At 41.1% G+C, this 25,862-nt stretch overlaps 1 protein-coding gene and 3 long non-coding RNA genes across 4 annotated transcripts in view; 2 read left to right on the forward strand and 2 right to left on the reverse strand.

The window, feature by feature from the left end:
• LOC148977531 (uncharacterized) overlaps nt 1-8,018 on the reverse strand; it is a 14,689-nt gene extending 6,671 nt beyond the window's left edge. The window contains exon 1 of the long non-coding RNA XR_016169789.1: nt 7,740-8,018. This is a non-coding gene — a long non-coding RNA (uncharacterized LOC148977531). The remainder of the gene's footprint in view (nt 1-7,739) is intronic.
• LOC148977532 (uncharacterized) lies at nt 6,146-7,549 on the forward strand. Its single transcript, XR_016169788.1, has 4 exons — nt 6,146-6,355; nt 6,573-6,623; nt 6,733-6,864; nt 7,112-7,549. It is a non-coding gene; the product is annotated as an uncharacterized LOC148977532 (long non-coding RNA).
• Nucleotides 8,019-8,975: 957 nt separating the features above from the next.
• LOC148977533 (uncharacterized) lies at nt 8,976-10,558 on the reverse strand. The gene is made up of 2 exons (XR_016169662.1): nt 9,462-10,558; nt 8,976-9,233 (listed from the first exon to the last, which is right to left on the reverse strand). It is a non-coding gene; the product is annotated as an uncharacterized LOC148977533 (long non-coding RNA).
• Nucleotides 10,559-20,903: 10,345 nt separating this feature from the next.
• Nucleotides 20,904-25,416, forward strand: drd1a (dopamine receptor D1a). The gene is made up of 2 exons (XM_039648584.2): nt 20,904-21,280; nt 21,382-25,416. The coding sequence occupies exon 2, from the start codon at nt 21,758-21,760 to the stop codon at nt 22,859-22,861; it is 1,104 nt and encodes a 367-aa protein (XP_039504518.2). The 5' UTR covers nt 20,904-21,280; nt 21,382-21,757; the 3' UTR covers nt 22,862-25,416.
• Nucleotides 25,417-25,862: the final 446 nt, after the last annotated feature.

Consider the following 25,862-nt stretch of genomic DNA (forward strand, 5'->3'; position numbering starts at 1 on the left):
TCAAGTCTTTTCAGAAAATAACTAAATATCTTATGAACTTTTTAAAGTGTCAAAGTTTCATTCTTGTGTGTTACGTAGCACGTTTGAGCTTCCTCAAGAACCAATGAGGTTCATTCTGGTGTTACACAGCACGTTTGAACTTCCTCAAGATCTGTGCTATATTGAAATACATGTATGAACAGCAGGTGTCACTAAGGTACCTGTTGCTAGTTGAATATAAATGTCACGAAGAAGTGTTGTTACGAAGTTGGTAATAAAAAGCATATAGACAATGTTGAGTCCTCACTTGAGAAAGTGATTATAGGGGATTATCACGCTTCCGGGTTTCATGGGCGGGATTTGTTAACTTTGTGCATGTCCACTTCCGACACAGTTAAACAATGGTTGAGACGAATGCTATTTATGTCACTACTCTGTTCCACTTTGTGTCCATCTAACCAACAACGCCAACCCTACTAAAGTTTTCATGGATTCCCGACTGAATTGAGTATAAGGAAGAAGTGGATTAAAACTTTAAAATAAAACAAGGTAACACGTTTGTTTGCAGCCGGAACTTTAGTGAATCAGACTAATTTACCAAGGATGACGTATAAATAAACTTAGTGTAGTCCTTCATCAGTTCGCCAGCGAGATCGATGATTCAACGGAAGTGGCAGTGCACAAAGATCACAGAATCCGGAAGTACTACGTATCAGCGTGATAATCCCTTATTGTGAGCGAAACAACATATTGGCGACGAGGATGGCTCTACTTGCTTTCCTGCATTTCTGAAAACTCTGGGTGATGATACCGATGATACCTTTTAATTCATGGATTCATATGCTTGATAATTACGTGATTGCACTGTCGGCAGAGGATATACCGCAGAGGAGAAAGCGCGCTTTGCTTATTCATTGCTTGGGTACGGAGGGACAGAGAATTTTTTATACACTCACTCTGGCTGATGATAATTATGAGACTGCGCTGGTTGCTTTACGAGCATTGTTTTGTTCAGAAAGTGAACGTGGTTGCTGAAAGGAATAAATTCCGCCAGCGCGCTCAGAGACTCAGTGAAACTATTGTGCAATATGTGGCTGCTCTGTGCGAATTGTTTGTGAACTGTGACTTCGGCATGCTCACGGATGACATGATTAGGGATCAGATCGTAGAAGACATGCACTCCGCGTATTTGGGAACGTCTGCTTTTGGAAACAGACCTAACTCTTCAAAAGACAATTACTATCGCCGGACAAATCGAGTCTGCAGTAGTGGAAGCAGAGGCTATGGAGTGCACTGAAGCTTCAGTTAAGGTAGTGCAGGGTTCCCCAGGCTCGCTCTTGGAGGGCTACTGTCCCTGCAGAGTTTAGCTACAACCCTGATCAGTTTCTAGTGATCCTGAAGACCTTGATTAGCTTGCTCAGGTGTGTTTGATCAGGGTTGGAGCTAAACTCTGCAGGGACAGTGGCCCTCCAGGACCGAGTTTGGGGAACCCTAAGGTAGTGCATACTGGTTCACGTGACCACGGTGGCGACAGAGACCTACTTCACTTAAGCTCCCAATGTCTCATCCCATGCCATCAAATGAATCACAGAAAAAGATAACAGATGTAAAAACGTGCTTCCGTTGCGGAGGTACTTCACATCTTGCAAATTGTCCCAAATGCCCAGCCAAGCAGTCTAAGGGCACGTTTACACAAAGCCGGGTATTTAGCAAAACGAATATTTTCCCCCTCTCCGTTTTCAAAAATAACATTGTTTACACACCCGCATAAATATCCCGTCGAGCGCCATCATAACTATGCCAAACCTATTGGCGGCAGTGTAGGGGTTAAGGATAAAGCCATGCAAGCCAATCAGAATCCTGGAATCGACAAGAGAGAACCTATAACGCTGTTTCTCCCAGTTTACACGGCAACACAAAACCGGCGTTTTCAGAAATCTCCACTTTGGCCGGAGTTTTTAGAAATAATCTTTTTCAGTTATAAAAAACGCGTTTTTGTGTAAATGAGAGGGCAAAACGCAGAGAAATACCTGCGTTTTCCCATCGTGTAAGCGGGGCCTAAATGCAGACAGTGTGGTAAAGTTACACATTTTGTCACAGTTCTACATTCACATGCAATACGCAAGAAGTTTCTACACCTGAGTAAACTGTCTTAAGCATTGAAACGCCACTGCCGATGAAACGGAAACAGAATCTTATATGTAATGTTTATTTGCTCACTGAGTGTGGGAAATCAGTCGATATTGAATTACTGGTGGATACTGGCTCAGCTGTTAACATTCTCTCAGAACATCTGTACCTCCAATCCGTGAGAATCCGGATGCATGAGAAACATGAGAAACGACTTCAAGCTATACTTAAGCATTTGCAAAGCAGTGGGTTGAAGCTTAATGAGGAAAATTGTCACTTCAGGAAGACTGAGTTACCTTTTCTTGTTATTTCAGCTTCAGGCTTGCATCCAGATCCAGATCATGTTCTGGCTATACAACAATCACCAGCTCCTCATGATAGAGTCCTTGAATTCTTTTCAGGGTCTTGGAGGCTGGTATTTCAAATTCATTCCCAATTTTGCGACATTGGTGGATCTTCTCTGTGCACTGCTCTGACGGTCTACTGGCTTTTGCTGGACAGAGGAGGCTCAGGAACATTTCAGCTGTGTGAAAAATCTGATCACTGCTAGCCCAGCCCTTGCATTATTTGATCCTTCTGTACCGACGACAGTCACAACGGATGCTTCAGATTATGGCATTGGTGCTGCGCTTACCCAGTGTCATGGCACTTCTGAAAGAACAGTTGCTTCTGAATCTAAAACTTTGTCTGTCAGTGAAAGGAAGTATTCTACAACAGAAAAAGAGGCTTCGGCATGCGTTTGGGCGACAGAGAAATGGTGCACCTACCTATGGGGCCGCCATTTCACTCTTTGCACTGATCACAGTCCTTTATCTGCACTGCTTTCAAAAGGCCTTGGAAAAGCAGGTATGAGAATTGCCCGAGGGTCTGCACATCTTCTGTGTTTTACTTACAGCGTGAAATACAAACCTGGCCGAGAAAATGTCAAAGCTGATTGTTTGTCCAGACTTCCACGTCCATCAACAGAAGACAGCCAATAACAAGAGCCTGAAATGGTGGCTCTACAGTCTCCTGAATTTGCAGCTGTTACTGTACAGGAGTTGAGATCTACTTGTGATACCTGTCCTATCCTTCAACAGGTAAAGATTGCAACATCCTTCAACATTGCAAAGGGGTGGCCTCGTAGTGCAAAAAGCTTAAATTCTGCTATAGCTCCTTATCATCGTATCAGGAATGAGCTGGCTGTACAAGACGGATATGTAATTTGTGGCATATGCCATTCATCAAGGGATGGTGCACACAAAGCAGAGACTGAGGGAATTGTACTGGTGGCCTGGCATGAAATCATGTTCCACCTGTCTCCGGCATGGTAAATGGACTGCAATATAGCAATATAAATATAAATATAGTGCTTTCATAGACCTAATGGCCACCAAAGCGCTTTACATATTGCCTCACATTCACCCATTCACACACACATTCATACACCGACGGCAGTGTCAGCCATGCAAGGCGCCATCCAGCTCATCGGGAGCAGTTGAGCAGTCCGTGAGCAAGACACCTATGTCTTGCTCACGGATACCTCGACACTTGGTTAGGTAGAACCGGGGATTGAACCACCAACCTTTCGGTTTGTTGACTAACAGAAATGAACCACTGAGCCACTGCTGCCCATGACAAGACTGCTATTACCCATGCAGCTCCACTCTGTCCTGTGCCTACTCCAACAACTGCTTGGAAGAAACTGGCTATTGAGGTAGTTGGGCCTTTGAATAAATGCTCCCCAAGGTTGTCGTTTTAAATTGACACTCATTGATTACTACAGTAAATGACCAGAGATTGCGTTTGCACCTGATGTTACTTCTGCGACTATTGTTTTTGTTTTTGTCTGCTGTGTTTAGCCGAGAAGGAAATCCACTTGAACTTGTGACTGATAATGGTTCACAATTTGTTTCAGGGCATTTCTTGCAGACAGAGATATCAAACACTACTGTAGCTTTGTCTATTAACCTCTAGTGAATGGGGAGATTGAACGATTCAATCGAGTGTTCAAAGACTGTTTTTAGACTGCTAGCATTGAGGTTAAAGAGTGAAAAGCTTTTGTGACAGAGTTTCTACATACATACAGAGCAACTCCTCATGCTGTGACAAAACTGTGACCTGCTGAACTTTTGCATGGGCATCAAATTAAGACAAAATTGCATGTGTCTGTTCTTCCATTTGTGGGACCGCCAAAGGACAAAAAGAACTTGAAACAATCATCCAACAGTCACAAAACAAGATGAAAGTGTACACAGATCGGTAACGCAGTGCACAACCATCAAAGATTCATGTTGGTTCGTTTGTGAGCATTAGGAGGCCTGGAATCGTCAAGAAAGGACATTCCAAGTTTTCACAGCCTTTTAAGTTTGTAGCTCAGAAAGGTCCTGCAACATATCTCCTCTCCGATGGAAAAGCCTGGAATGCTATTTACCTGGGTACCTAAGGTACCTAATGCCTAGTTGAAGATAAATGCCATGCAGAAGTGTTGTTAGGAAGTTGGTAATAAAAAAAGTTGGTAATCAAGATCCAATGAGGTTCATTCTGGAGTTACACAGCATGTTTGAGCTTCCTCAAGAACCAATGAGGTTCATTCTGGTGTTACGCAGCACGTTTGAGCTGCCTCAATGAGGTTACCAACAAGAATGTGTGTTACACAGCAACAGCATGTCTGAGCATAGACAAGAGGTTTCATCTCTTTCGTCAAGCAGGTTCAGGTGAGCTTGCGTTTATGTTCGCTGACCAATGTTTATATGAATAAAAGACCAAATTCAATCTGTTCATCATATAAAGCGATCAAAGTTTCAGTTGTGTAGCTGTCAATGGGGGAACAGAGAACTTTCAGATTTCATCAAAAAGATCTTAATTTGTGCTCTGAAGATGAAGTAAAATCTGAGAGTGAGCAGGCTATTTAATGACAGAATTTTCAGTTTTGGGGTAACTATCCCTGTAAAGGGAACCAGTCAAAGTGAAACTCAACATTGCGATCAGGACCCTTAAATGAAGCAGAGTGTCTAAACAACACACAGTGCATGTTTACACTGTGTTGGTTGACCCGGGCCGATTGCTAATGACGCCTTGGAGGGCCTATGTTCATTTTCACAGCATCATCACTGGACTTCCCTCAACAAGCCTACAGATGCTATAAATACACAAGCCTCTTTCGTTTTTGAAATGCAATGTGAAAACACCCAGTCCTCTCACTCAGACCTCTAATTTAAAAATATCTATACTATGACCTTTTTCATACTAATGTAAGCAGCGTCAATCTGCTAGTGTCAAACAGAATGTCTACTGTAATTACACTGTTAACTTAACCCTTCCCTTACACCTTAACCTACCCATACCACCACACCTGACCCTAACCTTACCCGTATCCCATAGCAGCACAAGTGTTTTACAATACAAAATGAACACAATAAATACGTTGTACTTATTTTTCAATGAAAGTACATACTTAAAGCCACTTACTGTAATATAAAGCGGGACCTTTAATGTTTGATGAAGCCCTTATGGTGTTTTACAAACACATTTAAAGTTTTTCTGGGATTTACAAACTGAATATTGGCCACTTTTTATCAATGTAATACCGTTAACCTAAATCTGTGGTTTGAATGTACTTTTGATGAAACTCTCATGATGCTTTATTTCAAAAGTATATAGACCATTGAAATTAAGCTGATTAACCACTATGTCCTCTTCCTCTTCCAAGAGAGTTTCGCATAGTCCGGTCACATCCTTGTGTCCGTCAGACGGGATAATGACCGTTGGAGCTTTGTTTGGAGACCATACTTGCAATAGTATTAATATAAACACAACAAAAAAAAATACTCTTATTGTTAATTTTACTTGTGCCTTTTTCACGTACAATATATTGTATATTCCCCGTGCAGTTTGGCCTGTTTTTTCCTCTGTGGGCAGTATAACGTCGTTAATGAAACCCCAGTTTATTTTCCCCTTTAACCAATTTAGAACCTGACATCACGGTTTTAAGGTGTGAGCGTGTGTGGCATTATAGTTTCCTGTTTTACCACGTATTTAAGGGTTAGAGTGCAGAATGAGATCATTATCTCTAGAAAGCATCCCTGTGAACAAGAACATGAAACTGCTAATTCTTCTCGTCACACTGCTTGTTCGAACTAACCCTAGTTTGAGCAAGCCTACCCCAAACCTTCACTCGATCTTCAAAGAAATTAAGCAAGATCTTGGCGGATTGCAAAAAGAAATTGATAAACTTAATCAGCAAGAATTCAAGCAGCATCTCTCAGTAAGTAAATCTTTTTTTTTTTTTCATTATGGCAATCGAGATAGACTTCATGTGATTTTGCCATATTTGTCATATTTGATTTAGTTAAGTTAAAATAACGAAACACCAAGCGTGAAGAGAGAAGGATTTGTATTATAGATATGTTCTGTATAAGCAGATGTAAAGTAACATCAGTTTCACACATTCTCTGATATCAACTGACTTTGTCAATTTTCAGAAATTCAATCACACAGTAAAAATACAAACACCTCATGATTTAAAGAACGCTGTAAGTATTTTCTCATTCCCTCTGTATTTCAGATCGTTGAAACATTTGCTTTAAATAATAATTTACATTAATTTGTTACTATGGGGATTTTTTTTTTTTACACCCACAGTGTGAGTGTGAGGCACCGTTTGTTCAACACCTGAAAAATGCTCTGATGTTAGTTGAAGATGCTCTGATTAAAGAACACATTGATGAAATTGCCAACATTTTGGAAAACCTAGAAGTTCTTCCTACGGTCAAGGTGAGACTTCTGCTTTAAGTTACTTGCATCATCCATTGGGTTATTAATACATGAAAGATGAAAAGTGTAGGTCAATTAAAAAGCCTGAAGACAGCTCTCTTATTAAACATTCTCATTTCATTTTAACATCTCTATTCAAGTAAAGAAATCATTCGGGGTCTCAAAGACAATGCAGATGCAGCATTGAAAGCTGCGTTATCATTTAAAATAACACAATGCATGACTATTGTTTCTTTTGATTTTTCAGGAGCCAAATGACAACTGTCACTTCAAACCACATAGGTTGACAACAGCATCTGTCAGAAATGACTTGATTAAGGATAACGTTGAATTCATCCAAAACTGGAATACAAACTGCAATTCGAAACATCACAAAAGAAACTAAACGGACGTCCTGATGTGGAAATGCGAATCACATGTTTACTTATTTAAAAAAAAATAGTCACTTTCTAATTATTTATTTATTTAATGGGATATTTATTTATTTATTTTGATCAGTGCGTGTTGGTTGTTCTCTATCCTCGCACTTAATTACAAAATTGTGCTACAAAATGTATCAAGTTCTATAAGATTAATGTTGTTTTCTTCATCACGGGATGGAAAATGATCTATACTTTATTCTTTAAAGTTTTGACATGTATTGTAACAATACAAACATCATGTTACTTATTGGTCCAAAGTATTTAATGCTCAATGTAATAATAAAATAAACGAATATTTTTAAGATGAACCCTTTCTGTTGTTTCATTCCTGTTTTGTCTTGACTCTTATCCTATCAGACTGATACAAAACTTCATGCACATTAAGTTGCATATACCATCATATTTATAGGTCACTCAACAAATCTGTATTGCTGCAGTAAAAACTTCACTCACTTTTAACTGACCCAGCTGTGTATTGTTTATCTCCTCTTGTTGGGATGTGGTGAGTCTTGAAGGAGGCTGTATACAATATTAAGTCTGATGGATGGAAACAGACAGTCCCGCAGCTGCTGGCAGTGTCCTGACGAAAGGGAACATCCCTAACAACACAAGGAGGATGCAATGTTCAGGAGACCAGTGACTAAGAATATCCAGCTTCCAGAGTGTGTTTCAAAACCATTCTTATCAAGACTTCAGGATCGATCCATTCATGACGCTTTCCGCCGTGGTACACTTCTGTGTCCCATTAGGTTTCTTGGTACAATGAGGTTATATGACAACATTAGTTAACTACTGTATGTTAAACATTTATTAACCTAAGTTAATATGTACAGCTGCAGTATCTGTTAATATTATGTAGTGGACCTGAGCTACAGTAACATGAACAAACTACCAACACACACAAATTAAAATTAAAATGAAGCCTTTTTTTAGATTTACACATTTTTAAATTAACTATTTTAAATTAGTTTAAATGAGAAAAAAAAAAGCTCTAGCATAATAAAACGTTTTATACAAATCTTAATGGAACAATGGACCATTTCATTTTATCTGATTCACATGTTTAAATTTACAAACACGATTCACATAAACTAAATGATCCATTCCCTCGTTCCATTATGTAGCGGGGAGTGGTTATAGCGGAGGTGAAAGGCAGCACAACTTTATTTAACAGATTATAAACTAAACTTGGATTCGTGACTCAGGAACTACCAACATCAGCGTTAACAGTCAAACATTAAACAAGAACTCACAAAGACAAGGCTGAAACACAGAGCTTACATTATCAGGGACAAACGAGCTAGACAAGATAACAATGGGGTGTGGGAAATAAGAAACACCTGGGATAACTAATAGACAAGACAGGGAACCCTAAAACATGACAGGATTCAAACCCACATCAAGACACATTACGATTTAAATAAAATGTTTTAAAAAAATTCTGGGTTGTTTTAACCCAATTTTGGGTAAAATATGGAAAAACCCAGCCATTAGGGTTTGTCCATATTTTACCCAAAATTGGGTTAAAACAACCCAGCATTTTTTTAGAGCGTAAGCTATAGCTTTTTTTAAAAAAAGTCATTTAAAATTCTTGATTTCAGAAAAGGAATAATATGTAAGGATGGAATTTAACTGTAAAATAAAATGTTTTAAATCTTAAAAATGTCATGATAGATCAGACGGAAGCAATTGCAGTTAACTATTTATTGGAATGATGGTATACATAGACAGTCCCAATATCCAGGCACACAGGTTAGCAGCGCAGGGGCTCCAATGGTCAGAAGATAGTGCAGCGTGCAGTGGTGGTGGTGGTGAAATCCAACGACGAACAGTAATCCAACATCCAACGAACAGTAATCCAACATCCAACGAACAAGAACCGGAACAAGAGAATCACACGACTGAACGAGACTGAGAACACACACACCGGGAACCACAAACAACGATCTGACAAAGGAGATGAGAAGTTGATGAGAATATATACACATGAATGATAGACTGCAGCTGGTGATGGGTGATTGCTGATGAGTGCTGATTGAGCGGCCACGCCCCTCTCATCAGCACACACATGCAACAATAACAGAAACACGAGACAAGAAGTAGACATAGGATTTACCAACCGTGACAGTACCCCCTTCCCTAGGAACGCCTCCTGGCGTTCCCAGGCTCCCTTACCTGCCGATTGTAATCATCGATAAGGGAGTGATCCAGGATGTCTCTAGCCGGTACCCAACTTCTCTCCTCCGGACCGTAACCTTCCCAGTCCACCAGGTACTGCAATCCGCGCCTCCTCCGTCTCGAGTCCAGCACACGATTGACCGAATAAGTGGGTTCCCCGTCTACGAGACGCGGCGGGGGGGGGGGGAACCGGGACTGGCGGATTAATGCGAGCATAAAAGACGGGCTTAATTTTGGAAACGTGAAATACGGGATGTATCCTTCTGTACACTGGAGGAAGATTCAGGCGGACTGTCACCGGACTAATGATTTTGGTGACAGCAAACGGGCCAATGAATTTAGGTGCAAGTTTATTCGAAACGGAACGGAGAGGAATGTCCTTGGTAGAAAGCCACACTTTAGAAACGACGACGTATACGGGAGGTCTCCGCCGGTGGCGATCGGCTTTGACCTTGGTGCGCGCCCCCACTTGGAGTAGAGTCTCACGGGCTCTAGTCCAAGTGCGGTGACACCGCTGAACGAAGGCGTGGGCGGAGGGGACCGCGACTTCGGATTCCAGACTAGGAAAAACAGGTGGCTGGTAACCTACACTACACTCAAATGGTGATAGGCCCGTGGATGACACTGGCAACGTGTTGTGGGCGTACTCCACCATAGACAATTGCTGGCTCCAGGAGGAAGGATTCTTGGACACTAAACATCGCAACGTTCTCTCCAAATCCTGGTTGGCTCGCTCAGTTTGACCATTGCTCTGGGGATGGAACCCAGAGGACAGACTGACAGTCGCCCCCAGAAGTTTACAAAACTCAAAACCCAAAATTTGGACACAAATTGGGGTCCTCTGTCAGAAACCACATCTGTCGGGAGGCCATGAAGCCGAAAGACGTGGTCAACGACACTCACCGCTGTCTCCTTGGCTGAAGGTAATTTGGGCAAGGGAATGAAATGGGCCGCCTTCGAGAACCGGTCCACCACGGTCAAAACTACCGTGTGACCCTGGGAGGGTGGGAGGGCGGTGATAAAATCTAGTGCGATGTGGGACCAGGGTCTCGAAGGCACCAGCAGCGGTTGAAGTAACCCATCTGGAGGTTGATTGGAAGTCTTACCCGTGGCACAAACTGAGCAAGCCAATACAAAACTGCGAATGTCACGAGCCATGAGAGGCCACCAGAATCGTTGCTTAACCAAAAACATAGTACTATTGACTCCTGGATGACAAGCCACATTGGAACAATGGCCCCACTGAATGACGCTGGACCGTAACCTTTCCGGCACGAACAAACGGTTCGGTGGGCAACGAGTCGGAGGCGTTACCCCTTCTAAGGCCCTCTTGACCTTCGATTCGACCTCCCATGTGAGTGTAGAGATGAATAGATTCTCTGGTAAAATGCACTCGGGAGTAGACGGGCGATCGGAACGGTCAAAAATGCGCGATAAAGAATCGGGTTTGATGTTTTTGGAACCCGGGCGGTACGAGAGAGTAAAGTCAAAACGTCCGAAAAAAAGAGCCCACCGAGCCTGCCTGGAATTAAGTCTTTTAGCAGTACGAATGTATTTCAGATTCTTGTGGTCGGTCCAGACAATAAAAGGTACCCCTGACCCTTCTAACCAGTGGCGCCACTCCTCCAATGCTAACTTGCCCGCCAACAACTCTCTGTTGCCAATGTCATAATTGCTTTCAGCAGGGGATAAACGATGCGAAAAAAACGCGCAAGGGTGCATCTTGTCGTCTGAAGGAGAGCGCTGAGATAACACTGCACCTACCCCCACCTCTGACGCATCGACGTCCACCACGAACTGACGTGATGCATCAGGGGTTATCAGGATGGGGGCTGAAACAAAGCAACCCTTCAGTTTGGCAAACGCAGCTTCCGCTGCGTCTGACCACCTGAACGTCGTTCTGGGGGAGGTCAAGGCAGTCAGAGGCACGGCTAGTCGGCTGAAATTGCGAATAAAACGCCGGTAAAAATTGGCGAACCCCAGAAACCTTAGTAGGGCCTTACGGGAATCTGGACTTGGCCAATTCACCACAGCCTTAACCTTGTCAGGATCCATGCGCATTCCCTCAACCGAGATGATGTGACCTAGAAAAGGAACAGACTGTGCATGAAAAACGCATTTCTCCGCCTTGACAAAAAGCCCATTCTCTAACAACCTCTGAAGCACTTGTCGAACGTGTTGCACATGTTCCTGGAGAGACGAAGAAAAAATCAATATATCATCCAGGTAGACATATATGAATTGATCGACCATGTCTCGCAACACGTCATTGACAAGTGCTTGGAAGACCGCTGGGCTATTGGAAAGGCCGAAAGGCATAACCAAATATTCAAAGTGCCCCCTAGGGGTGTTAAAAGCGGTCTTCCATTCATCCCCCTCCCTGATGCGGACCAAATGATAAGCATTCCTTAAATCCAGTTTTGTGAAGATAGATGCTCCTTGCAACCTCTCGAAAGCTGAAGACATCAACGGCAAAGGATAAGTATTCTTTACCGTGATGTTGTTCAACCCCCGGTAGTCAATAGAAGGTCGCAATGATCCATCTTTCTTCCCCACAAAAAAGAACCCCGCCCCCGCTGGAGAAGAGGAAGGGCGGATGAATCCCGTTGCTAGAGAATCAGAAATGTATTTCTCCATGACCTCTCTCTCTGGGACAGAGAGTGAATATAACTTGCCCTTAGGCGGAGACGTACCTGGCAATAAGTCTATAGCACAGTCATAGGGACGATGCGGAGGAAGAGAATCAGCCCGAGACTTACTGAACACTTCCTTCAGATCCCGATACTCCGTGGGCACGTTTGACAAATCCACAGTCTCCTCCTGTAACACATGAACAGAAACAGACGAACAGGCAGACACAAGACAGGACTTATGACAAAAACTGCTCCATGATGCCACCGATTGGAGTTGCCAGTCTATTTTGGGGTTGTGACGGGTGAGCCATGGGTGACCAAGAACAATGGGTGCTAGTGGAGTGTCCAGAATGTAAAAGGAAATAGTCTCAGAATGATTGCCGGATGTGATGAGTGTGATGTCTTCGGTGACCAGTGAAATCGTGGGGAGTCTCTGTCCATTGAGGGCGTGAACGTCGATCTGGTGTGAAAGGGGTTTGAGGGGAATTTGAAATCTTAGTGCAAATGAATGGTCCATGAAATTACCCTCCGCCCCTGAGTCCAGTAGTGCCCGACAATCGTGGAGGTGAGTTGACCATCGGAGCCTTACCGGGAGGAGGGTAGATGTCAATGAGGTCCTTTCGGCAGAGATCCCACCCGACAGTAGCCTCATATTTACTGCCGGGCTGGGCCCTTTTAACGGACACATGAAAGCGAAATGTCCCGCTCCACCACAGTATAGACAAAGGCCCAGGAATCTCCGTCTCTCCTTCTCCTCCCGGGAAAGCCGGGCTCGACCCACCTGCATGGGTTCGTGATCGTTGATGGGGCTGACCACGCCCTCGCCTCCTGTATGCTGCCCCTCAATCCCTCCAGGCAAACGATCAGGCTGAAAACGTTTGCTGACTCGAGACAGTCGTGTATCCACTCTCAGATCCAGCGCGATGAGATCGTTAAGTCGGGTGGGCAGGTCCGGGGCGTAGATCTCCTTCTGGACGCGGTCAGCCAGCCCATGCAGGAACATGTCCCACTGCGCCTCCTCGTTCCATTGGCTCTCGGCTGCCAGGGTTCGGAATTCAATAGAAAAGTCAGATACGGATCTCTCTCCTTGGCGAAGTTCCGCCAGTACCCTGGCAGCCTCTCTTCCTGACGCGGCCCGGTCAAATACTCGCCGCATCTCTTCAGAGAGCCTCTGGAACGAGGAACAGCATTCGTCCTGGTTCTCCCACACCGCTGTTCCCCATAGCGCCGCTCTCCCAGTCAGAAGCGTCAGCACGAATGCCACCTTGGTCTGTTCTTTGTGAAACGTCCTGGGTTGCAGGGAGAAATGCATAGAACATCTGGTTAAAAATGTTCGGCAGAAATTTGCTTCACCTGAGTAAGGTTCGGGGACCGGAAGACGAGGCTCTGACTGGGATGGGTCCGCTGGTGGTGATGGGGGTATCAGCGGCGGGGGTGGCGCGGTGGGAACACGAAGATGTTGAAGCTGTTGGGTGAGCCCGGACACCTGCGCCACTAACGCCTGGACAGCACAAGCAGTATCGTTGAGGTTCCTATCTTGAATGTCCATTCGTTGAATACTGCTATTAACAAACTCATCCATTGAGCTCGAGTAGTTTCCCGCTGCTTCCACGCTTTGGTCAGATCGTTCTGTCATGATAGATCAGACGGAAGCAATTGCAGTTAACTATTTATTGGAATGATGGTATACATAGACAGTCCCAATATCCAGGCACACAGGTTAGCAGCGCAGGGGCTCCAATGGTCAGAAGATAGTGCAGCGTGCAGTGGTGGTGGTGGTGGTGAAATCTAACGACGAACAGTAATCCAACGAACAGTAATCCAACATCCAACGAACAAGAACCGGAACAAGAGAATCACACGACTGAACGAGACTGAGAACACACACACACACCGGGAACCACAAACAACGATCTGACAAAGGAGATGAGAAGTTGATGAGAATATATACACATGAATGATAGACTGCAGCTGGTGATGGGTGATTGCTGATGAGTGCTGATTGAGCGGCCACACCCCTCTCATCAGCACACACATGCAACAATAACAGAAACACGAGACAAGAAGTAGACATAGGATTTACCAACCGTGACAAAAAAAGGCTCAATGTCTTTGGACTGAATGAGCAGTTTTATTTTTATTAACTATGTATAGATTAATAAACACTGTAACAAGTGTATCAGTTAAGGCATAAACTAACGTTAACTAATGGGACCTTAATGTACCTGTTTTTTAATGTATTAACTAACATGAACTAATAATGAGTAATACATTTGTTACTGTATTTGTTAATCTTTGTTAACGTAGTTAATAACTAACGATACCGTTAATAATAACTCTATTCAAGTTAATAACTAACGATACCATTATAACTGCCGATACCGATAGTTTGGAAAATGCCTAATATCGGCCGATAATATCGGCCTGCCGATATATCGTCTGACTCTAATATTAACTAATTAACTAATGTTAACTAACAAACCTTATTGTAAAGTGTTACCGATATGTTTTTTTTTTTTTTTTTTTTTTTTTAAACTCTTATCTAACAAAAAAACTGTACGGAAGTAGCAAGTTAAATATCAAAGGTCCTTCTTAAAATAATGATTGTTAACACTTTAACAGTGGCCTTGTTACATGTACTGTAGTTAAGCTGTAAAAATGAAATCCTGCCTTACATTTAGAGTCAACTTGGATGTTTAAATCATTTCAACTTAAACTTGTAAAAAAAAAAAAAAGTTGAAAATTTCTTAACTTATTTTGTTGAATTGAAGCAATTTAAACGCATACGTTGTCATAACCAAGCGTGCCACACAAAAAATGAAGCCAAAACGTCCTGATCACCCCCCGGTGGCCGGTCATAGTATAGGTCATAAACCCCGCCTCCCTGTGTTATTCAACGATTAAACAATTAAATAACACTTCAAATATATTTTTTCCAAAGGTGGTTTCTGTCATTTGCTGTAATTTTTATCACGCTGATGTAAGTTCAAGTGTCTGTTTTTAAAATAAGTTTGTTTTTACTTAGTTACGTGATGCAATAAAAACGGTGGTGTAACGCCATGATTGACAGCTGTGATTGACAGGTTCTCTGAGTGAAATAGTCACTGAACAGACTTTTTTTCGGGATCTTTTGGAGGACTGAGGAGAAAATTGTATGTACCTTATTTTAACAAGCCTCTTGTCGTACTGCAATCAACAGTCATCAAAACTGGAGCAGATGCAGCAGGCCACTTAAAAAAGTGCAGTGCGGAGCGGAGCGTTGATTTCGCGGCTTTACTTCCTGCTCACTATTGCGCAGGTCTGGTCCTGAGATCGTTACTGCACAGACTCAAGTCCCAAGAGCGCCATATCGGGATACTGGTGGCTTCAGTTCTCACCATAGACAGTAAAAGAAATGGACACATAGATTTCAACAGAGAAAATTGAAGTCAATTAGAAGCACTCACTTCCTGATACGTGAGCAACCTGTCTAACAGTTGTCTGGTAGCTGTGCCAAGAGGAATCTGAATCATTCCCTTCCGAATCTTGCAGAGTCGGAGAGCGTGAGTAGGAGCTGTCCATGGAGCAACTTTACAACTCTCTATGGGCTTCTCCCTTGACTTTATGCCTCCACGTCCCCCAGATTGTGTGTGAGCTTCTCCTCCTGCCTACACGGTAATTTCTCTACTGTGCAACAGAGAGTCACATTACAAAAACGGCTTATACAGGGCCATAATGTAAGATACAAGGTAATGGAGCCTTTTATACTGTACATTGTCGTGTTTCTTTAGAAATAAACAATGGACAAATGGAGTCTTTAAAAGCTTCAGACGTGAAGTTATTTGTTGTTGTCAAAGTGACGCCAAAATGAATGGCAGTCAATGGAATGCTAACAGCAGGTGAAGGCTTGTTAGCCAATGGGGGCCGCTGGGTCGACTTCAGTTTCCGACTGGTGGATTACCCCCTTGGGTTCTCACCAATTTAGGCCGATATGTTGTTTATTAAAGGCGTGGTTGATTATGATTTCACTTTTCTAACTAGGCCTAGTTAGTGTGTGTTGCTGTTTGAGCATAAACAACGTCTGCAAAGTTACAACACTCAAAGTTCAAAACAAAGTTCAAAACAAAACATTTGTGATCAAGCTGTTGCATCCATCTATTTACATGCAATACAGTACATAACAAAAATGCACCCGTTTTTACAGAGTATGACAGAATATGGCAATTGAAGAAGTTAACTCCAAATCAGCGACATAAATGAATCAACTAACCATTCAGAAACGTCCTGCTGCATTCTACATGTTGTCACTTCTTCTTCAGTCTCTCCATCATTGTCCAACTCCAGTTTAAACATAGAAGACAGAACAGTTTCTGACATTTTAGTGCTTATCTGCGTGAGATAGCTAATCATCAGAGCTGCTAACACACACACACACACACACAAGCTGTTGAAATTCCGCCCTCTGTGCCGGGAGCAGCAGCTCATTTGCATTTAAAGGGACACACACGAAACGACTGACCCTCAAAAAGGGACAATTTTAAAGAATTATTTGTGTGATATTTTGAGTTAAAACTTCACATACACACTCTGGGGACAACCTATTTTACATAATTGTAAAAAGGGGCTTTATACCACCCCTTTAATATTACTCAATACCTAAATGTATAATTACACAACTAATGAAACAAATGAAACCTTATTGTAAAGTGTTACTACGCAACTTTTTGCTAAGTATTTTATAGATACCTTGACCTTCTGTGGTTGACGATTAACATTTTCTGAAGGCGTTGCACCTCGTTACATAAATGTTCTTAATATTTGCTTAAAAATGTAGTATTTTAAAGGGGTTTGGACATTGTTTTGTACCCTATCATTGGAAAGTGTCTTTGCTGATTCATCAAACATTATGTAGTCTTAAACATGCTGTACATACACCTTATCTGGACCCTGTCCACAACCACAAAGGGAGCCATCAGCTGCACTGCAATTACTTTATTTATAAACTCCATCTGGTTAGAACTGGACTAGACATGAACATGGGCATGGCCAAAACAGTATTCACTCACACAATACACTACATGCGCTCGTATTTTGTGGGTGTTATTGCAACACTGAGAAGCCTTCAAAAAAAAAAAAAAAATCCATCCATTTCACAGTATCTGAAATAGGGTTGTTTGTAACATCCAGTCACAGTTAAAATTTCAGGCCTATCATGCATAGAAACAGAAATTTCATTTCTTACAAGTTGGTACTGTCAAAAACATTGATATCTTAGTACTAGAACATTTGATAAGATGCTATCTTGAGATTAACAGTTGTGAGGATGAGTGAGGGGAAGAGAATTCTTGTAAACCTTTTACTTTTACCATTGTAGAATACTTAATTTGTTTTTGTTATGCTGATAGTTTGTCTTGAAGGAAGAGGGTGAGTAGGAGGAAGTCCAACTTTATGTTGACCTTACTGCATTGGTTTCTTTTTTGAAGGTCCTCATATGCTTTCCCAAATTAATTCCCAAGGCAAGAAATCATCAATCTTTCACTTGATGGTAATGATGAGTGATTGCTAATGAGTCATGGAGGAGCCTCTGTGGTTAAATAACTATACTTAGATTTGTTGTCAGTCTAGCTGGCAGACAATTATGACTGAAAGTATCCACACCAGTCAGTCAATGATTTTGAAAGAAAGTCCATGAGCAGCTGGAGGTTGTGTAAGCCCTCAACCGAGGCTTTGGTGACTCCAGGCATATCGTCTCATTTGAAGCTGTGATTTATGGGCTAAATCTAAACTTGTAGATCACGGTGTCTTTGATTTTTGAGTGACCACATTCATCACTCCAACCTGAGAAACCAATAGACATGTCTGAACTGATCTAGATCTGATCTTGAAGCAGGCTGACTTCAATCAGGAAAGAGCCACGTGTTCTGGTCAGCAAACTCCCTTAGATGGTGCCATTTAGAGGCTTTACCAATCACATTGTTTAACAGTTTACATATTAGCATTATAGAGTATTTCTAAAATATGTAGTTGTTTTTTTCGAGTAAAGTCTGATAATCTGGAAATTCAACAAGCAAGATGTTTTAAGGCAATGGTTTCTAGGAAATGGATCCTTTTGGTTTAAGCCTTTGACCTGATTATATAATCAATATAACAATGAAAATGTATGCGTTCAGTGGTGGTACACATACCAGTTAATTTAGGTAAGGATCAACCACTATAATTGTGCATTTATCCTTATAAAAATTGCAAAAACTTTTAAAATTGATAGACTCGTTATGGCAATGTAGTATGATATCAAACAGTGTCACAATAAAAGGGGAAAAAATAACTTCTAAGAAAAGGGATATTTATTGGTAGAAGGAATATGTTTTTTTTTTTCAAGGAATTGCCGCTGTTTTGAGTCTTTCAAAGCACTGCAAGATTAACCAAGTTGTTGCATAGAAAACACAGAGGAAAGAGGCCACTTTATAGTCCATTATTGATATAATGCATGTCTTTTCTGTTCAGTTATGTCGCTTTAACCTGTTAACTGTCACCCCCCCTTTTTTGAATAGACATGAAAATGCACATTTCGAACTTAAATGGTTGTAATTCAAGAATGCTTTGGAATATAGACATATGATTGGTCTCGTTTTAAAGAAGACATTTGGCAGATTTTTGTAGAAGTGAAATAAATTAAGAAAGTGAAACAGAAAAAAAGTTATAGAAGTTTGAGTTTATGGAAATGTACAATGTAAAAATATTAATTATTCATATTTTACATAAAATATATATTTTCAAAACCTGGGCTACTCTAAAATGGCAGAAAGATCAAAGCCAAAAATCTGAACAAGTTGTGTTTCAAATTTTAGGTTGATATCTCAAAAAATGAGCTTTCAGTAAGATTTTGTTTGAGCGCAGTACCAAACTTTTTCACTAGGGCACAATCAGACTCCATTACTGTCCATATAAGGGCGCCTGCATTTCCATTCGTGTTTTGAGTGATATGAGCCATTATTTTCACAATTTTCATACAATTTCTGAAGTAGAGATCCTATTCAGAAGTGGCATGGGAAGTTTGGCAGATTTTGATATGAATTGAACCTCTAAGAAACACATACAAAGAACACGCATGTAAGTCATAGCTATAGCTGACACGTCACAAATGGTGAATTTATTATTTTTTTCTTGATATTTCAAACATTTTAGACCTTTTTTTTCCAAAATAATTGAATGGATTCTATCTTTTAAACTTTTGGCATGAAAACAAACTGAGGTTTCTACCATTTTTTCATGATTTTTCATGTTTACTGCTATTTTAAAATAAAGGTCTGAACACGCCTTATGAGTATGAAAATATTCTTGTTTTATATTGATAAATTATGGCTCCTCTGTAATATATTTTGAAAATCAGTCACCAAATATAGAAACTAGAGATAAGCTTTCAAATGATATATAGTTTGTCAATATTATTTAAGGTATTTACTAAGATATTATTGTTTTAAAAATATAGTGGCAAACGTCCCACCTGTGGGACGGTGACAGTTAAGTGGTTAAAGCAGCACACTTAAGTTGTACAGTTAAGAAACATTCTTCTGTTCCACGCTGTGGATGATGATGAAAGTGGATGACAGCGATGAGGTCAGTCGAATATACTCATGATCTGAAGCTTTACTGCATCACGCCCACCAACAAGGTGTCATCATCATCACAAAAGTTTCTCTCACACAATTCCACTGAACTTTCAGCAAATTTAAAGAGCCGACCTACATATAGAATGGAAATGACAGAGACAGAAGATAAAAATACTCACATTGGACTTTTTACCCTAATGCATTGTGTAGCCACTTCTCAGTTTATATCTTGTCATACTGCTCTTGTCATACTACGGCTCTTGTCATACTGATCCTTTGTGAGAATTTTAGTATTCAAATATTAATAATTTTATTATTAAAAAATATGTATTTTTTACAACAATTTTGTGTGGAAATTTGATGTCCAGTAGATATGGTGCCCGACACTGCATTGCATATTTAAAATAATAATAGCAAATATAGTGCAATAGTAAATACACCAACAATAACAATGTGTAGGCTAAGCTGCTCTGAAATAATCCATATTAAATAAATATTGTTCTTCATTATGAAACACTGTTTATTCATGTGATGCACTTTACAGTAACAAATGACTAATTAGGGAATTAAACATGCAGTATTAATCATTCGATTAATATTTGATCTGATAAACCCATTAGTTCAACATTTTGTATGTAGGCTAGTAGACATGAAATGTGCTGTGCTATCTTTAATCTTGGCAAAAAAAAAGTATGCATTTTGTCATTTAATTAGGAAGCGTTGTTTGTTTGTAAAGGACTGAGGATAACAAACAAGTAGCCTAACATCACTGGATGTAAAATCATATAAGAAACACTTTTGCTTAGTGTAAGACTCCCCATTAGGTGGCCTCATAGACTTGATTTAGGTTATAGCGTCTGGCAAACCAAATATGCGTGTTTTGCAACATTTTTTTTCAATTCAGGTGGGCTATCTCCTTAATTCCAGTTAGGTAAAGTTTAGCAGTGAAAATCTGCAGCACGCAGGTAAATAAAGGAATTTAGCAATTCATTCATAGAAGTTTGTATGGCTTTGTTGTTATCGCTTTCCTGTATGGAAAGCGACAACAACAATAAAGAAACTTAGTCATAAAATGAATAGCCTGACCCATAAGATTTAATTAAGATGAACGGTTCAAGAATCGTTCAAGTTCGTAATAGGATCGTAATATTATAGGAGCGCATCGCTCACGCGCACTTCACTGTGACCCAGTGTTTTTCTTTCTTTCAGCATCGACTCAAGAAACTGGATGACCTACTGTTAGAGTAATTTGTCGAACCCCTCGGGCATCGGACACGACACATCTCGGTGTTAAATGTATTTGTCATGTCACTCGGCGTGGGTCTCACCAATCTCGCCACGCTCGCGCAGCAAGAACACGACGCGCAGTCGTCGCGTGGAGCTCATGCTGATGGAATAACACCTGATCTTAGACAGGATGAAGGTGCGCGACAGTCATTCATCGAGAAGGACGTACACGAAACAAGTTTTCTTTCTAATTTATTGAAGTGAATCGTTCTTTACGGACAAGACGTTTTAAAGAGCAAATTGTGCAACATTTTTCGGATAAATGCAGCTTTGAGCACAAAAGAAGCTCCTCGGTATTATCTAACAGGTGAGGATAAGGTGTTTCTCTTAATTACCATAGAGAATATAATAGCTGTTTGGTGTCTTTCCTCTTGTAATATGAGTTTTGTCCCTTTGTTTGACACACAGAGCTGCAGGAACCGGTTATTGCTCACTGGAATGTAAAACGTCCTCTTATTGCACAAGGACTAAATGATCACACTCGAATATATCAGGGGACACTAGAAAACTGTGTGCAGAGTGATTAGACGAGCTTATCTGAACAGTTTTGATGGGATCATATACTATGATATTATCAACCGGAATGACAGTAACACTGAACTGAAACACTTTACTGGCACTTTCCAAACTGGAATGCAGGACAAATCTTTTGTGTAATGGAGCATGAACTGGAAATGTTAACGTGGGTATGAAAATGTACCTGAAGTGTGTCAGGTCTGACGGATTCTATGAGATGAAGTGTTGGAACAGTTCACGTCTAGCTCTCATGATGCAGTGATCCTTGATGCACAGCACAATGGCAGTGATGGATTTGAACTTGACAACAGTAATTGACAGCGGTTTCATGGAAAGTGACCAGTCCAGGCGGGTTCTGATCGGTTGCTTTCTTTCCGTTCTAATCCTCTCCACCTTACTCGGAAACACGCTGGTTTGTGCAGCTGTCACGAAATTCCGCCACCTGCGCTCTAAAGTCACAAACTTTTTTGTGATCTCACTGGCGGTGTCAGACCTGCTGGTGGCCATTCTGGTCATGCCCTGGAAGGCTGTGACGGAGGTAGCCGGCTTCTGGCCCTTTGGTGCTTTCTGTGACATTTGGGTCGCTTTCGATATCATGTGCTCCACAGCTTCCATCCTGAACCTCTGCGTTATTAGCGTGGACCGATACTGGGCCATTTCCAGCCCGTTCCGCTACGAGAGGAAGATGACTCCCAGGGTGGCCTTTGTGATGATCAGCATGGCTTGGACCCTGTCTGTGCTCATCTCCTTCATCCCAGTGCAGCTCAAATGGCACAAGGCTCAGCCAGTGAGCTTCCCAGAGGTCAACGCTTCTCACAGGGCTCTGCTGACGGACAACTGTGACTCCAGCCTCAACCGAACCTATGCCATATCCTCCTCGCTCATCAGCTTCTACATTCCCGTCGCCATCATGATTGTAACGTACACTCAGATTTACAGAATCGCCCAGAAGCAGATCCGACGGATCTCCGCTTTGGAGAGAGCGGCGGAGAACGCCAAGATCCGCCATGACAGCATGGGCGGCAGCTCCACCGTGGAGTCCGAAAGCTCCTTCAAGCTGTCCTTCAAAAGGGAGACGAAAGTCTTAAAAACCTTGTCCGTTATAATGGGTGTTTTTGTGTGCTGCTGGTTGCCGTTCTTCATCCTGAACTGCATCGTGCCATTTTGTAAGAGCACTTCGACTGGTCTCCCCTGCATCAGTCCGACAACATTTGATGTTTTTGTCTGGTTCGGATGGGCCAATTCTTCTCTCAACCCCATCATATACGCCTTCAATGCTGACTTTCGCCGAGCTTTTGCCATCCTTTTGGGATGCCAGAGACTCTGTCCAGGAACCACTAGCATGGAGACACCGAGCCTGAACAAGAACTGAAAAGCAACGCTCAATGTGTGAGCCCATTTCACATCAATGCTTTGCCAAGGAAGGCAAAAAAAAAAGGGGGGGAAATGGATTTGGGATTAAGACTCTGGGAAGAGAGCCCTCCTGCTGAGCTGGAGAGCAGAGGAAGCGGTCGCCACATCCCTTAAGCAAGACTAATCTCTATAAAAAGCTATTCTTCACCAAAGAATGACGCAAGGGAGGGGGGTCTGTGTATTTTAGACAGTATACTCAACAGATTATTGAATCCACAAGTGACTTGCGGAAATTAGAGAAGCAATGTTTTATCAAAAGAAATATAGATGTTTCTTTGAATGTTCATTTTCATTTGAAAGAATCTGTGCAGTAATAATGTTTGTGAAGTATAGATAGTGCTGGGCAAAACTGCAATACACTGGAACAAATGTTGTGTATTTACTGCAAATGAATTGAGAATATGCGGTCTCAATGTATCATCATTCCATTAATCTGAAGTATCACTGAATAAATGACCATTTCAGGCATTTGCAATAAAATTCAGTGTAATCTGAATCGAATACATCACTGCTTGATAAATAACTATCTCATCCTCTCCACTCTCATTACATTTCCTTTACATCTGCCTTATTCATGAGACTTTTTTTTTCCAAAACAAGAGGGCAGATGGTCAATCATGAGATGGCCATCCCATTATTGCCATAATGAACATGCATATTGTTCTGTGGTACTTGTTTTCTGATTCATTATTAAACTGTGAAAGCTAAACACTACGACTAGCAGAACAGATGGCCATAAAATAAAAATGCAGATGTGGCAGTGTGCTCAGTTACGGTCATCTAGTAATAGATACGTTATTGTTGAGATTGTCATTATTTTCTGAACGCGTATGAGGCCTTCAGGCCCAGTACAAAATAACACTGGATTGTTGCTATGTCTGTGGATGTGATGCAATGTGCCATGTGATAATGTAGCAAAAGAAACGTCGAGAAACTCTGAACGTCTGTGGCAAACTGAATGTAATTAATTGTGATGAGTCCAACTATGTGGTAAATTTTATGATATTTTCATGCTTTCACAACACATAATTTGGTATTTCTCAGTACTACGTTTGGTGTTGTGGTGTTTTGAGAAAGACACTGATTCAGTGTTTTAGTGGAATCAAATAACACTTCAGGATATTGTTCCGTCAATAACTACACAGGGACAAATGTGTAACGCACTATTGGCATTCTAGTAAATACTAACTAACAAGAAACTATGATTAACAAATTAGTAGTGCTCAGTCAAATGTGGTAGTTCCCTATTAGTTAAATCAATAACTAGTATTTTTTTTTCATTCCTCCCAGGGGACTACTAAGAACTATACAGGTTCATAATTGACATGAATAATACATGCAAGTGAAGGTCATGGTCACACACTAGTAATGACTCAAGTGTTATTACTAATTACTGATTTGAAACTGTTTTCTAAAGTGAAAAGTATGATAACTCTCTAGTAATGACTGAAATCATTGTAAGCTTTTGATGTTTTCGTAAAGTATTGGAATGACTCGAGTGTTACTACATCCTTCTGAAGGAATAGAGTGCCGAAGTTACGACGTCACTCTGTAGGCCAAAACGGGGAAGTGAGTTAGCATTTTAGCACTACGGTTCCCTCGCTCTAAAGCCTATGGGATTTTTGAATGGGTTTTTGCTAAATCACCTGAAATAAGGTCTGTGGTGAACAAAGCCTCTAAATATTTTCACGTTTTGATCTATGACATAGAACACACAGTTATAACCTGTTATGGTTTTTTAAACTTTGTGTCTGATTGTGTTTTTTAAAATAGGCTTCAAAATGTATAGCCTACATTTTGGATTAACTTGTAAAGATTATCTTGCTAGACAAAACGTGTAAGGGTCATAACCCTTTGTTAAACACGGATCTTATTTTTTGCGATTTTCCAAAAGTCTATGGGGAAAATGCATTGCTTTTCGAACGAGGAAACCCATGCGCCGCTAGCTTCCGAGTTGTCCTACAAAGTGACGTCATCACTTCGGCACTTTATTACTAATGATTTGGATCAGTATTTTAAAGTGAAAGGCATGATAACTCCATTGTAACTCCACTCCAACTCCAAAGTCATTGAAATATTTTGAGGATTTTGTAAGGTTGTTGGATAGTAATTGCTTTTGATGGATTTTGTAAGACTTGAATCATTTCTAGTGGGTTACCATGACCTTCTTTTTAGTATTAATTATACATTATGCATTATTTACATTGATTATGATCCTGTATATAACAGTTCTTAGTAGTCCTCTGGGAGGAATGAAAAAAAAGTAGTTATTGATTAATGAGTGTTACTATTGCTAGTGTTCATAGTGCGCTACTCATTTGTTGTAATTACTCATTAATGATGGAACACTATTCTAAAGTGTCATCAATTATGGTATTGACTGATGAGAAAGTAACTTTCTAATATGTAACTGATGAGAAAGTACATAATGTAAAGCAACCATTATGGACTCATGGTGTTAAAGCTCATTCCATTGGCTTTTGGTCAATTAAAGTGTTCATTCTTTCTTTGCGAGCAATGTGTTTGTTAACCTGTTCAAAACATGATCATGGTCTAGAAAATTCTGGATTCATAATTCCTCAGCAGTCACAGTCTTATTTTTCATTTGATGAAACTTGAATCGGAAGCAATTACAGGCGGCAGGAACCGCGGCTCTCAACCTCAAACTTTCATTGGTTACCGACATGTGCTTTTTGACACTGTGTAAAGCTGGCATAAATAGAGATAATAAGCTCAGCCCTGGCTCAGGGGAACTGAGGAGTCAAATTGTTTTTGTTTGCTTGCCTCCGTGAATGTGTGAGAGTCAAGCTTTCACAGCAGGGCCCTACAAAGCTGACATCCCCACTCAGCCTCAAATACAACCCTCTCATATTAGAAACAATAGGAAGCATATTGGATGAGTTATTAAACAGTAGATGCTGTGCTTTAGATCCAGAAACAGCAGTGAGTGAGGCATCACT

The sequence above is a fragment of the Pimephales promelas genome, chromosome 9, assembly GCF_988280905.1.
Source record: "Pimephales promelas chromosome 9, fPimPro1.hap1.1, whole genome shotgun sequence".
Taxonomy (NCBI): Eukaryota; Metazoa; Chordata; class Actinopteri; order Cypriniformes; family Leuciscidae; genus Pimephales; species Pimephales promelas.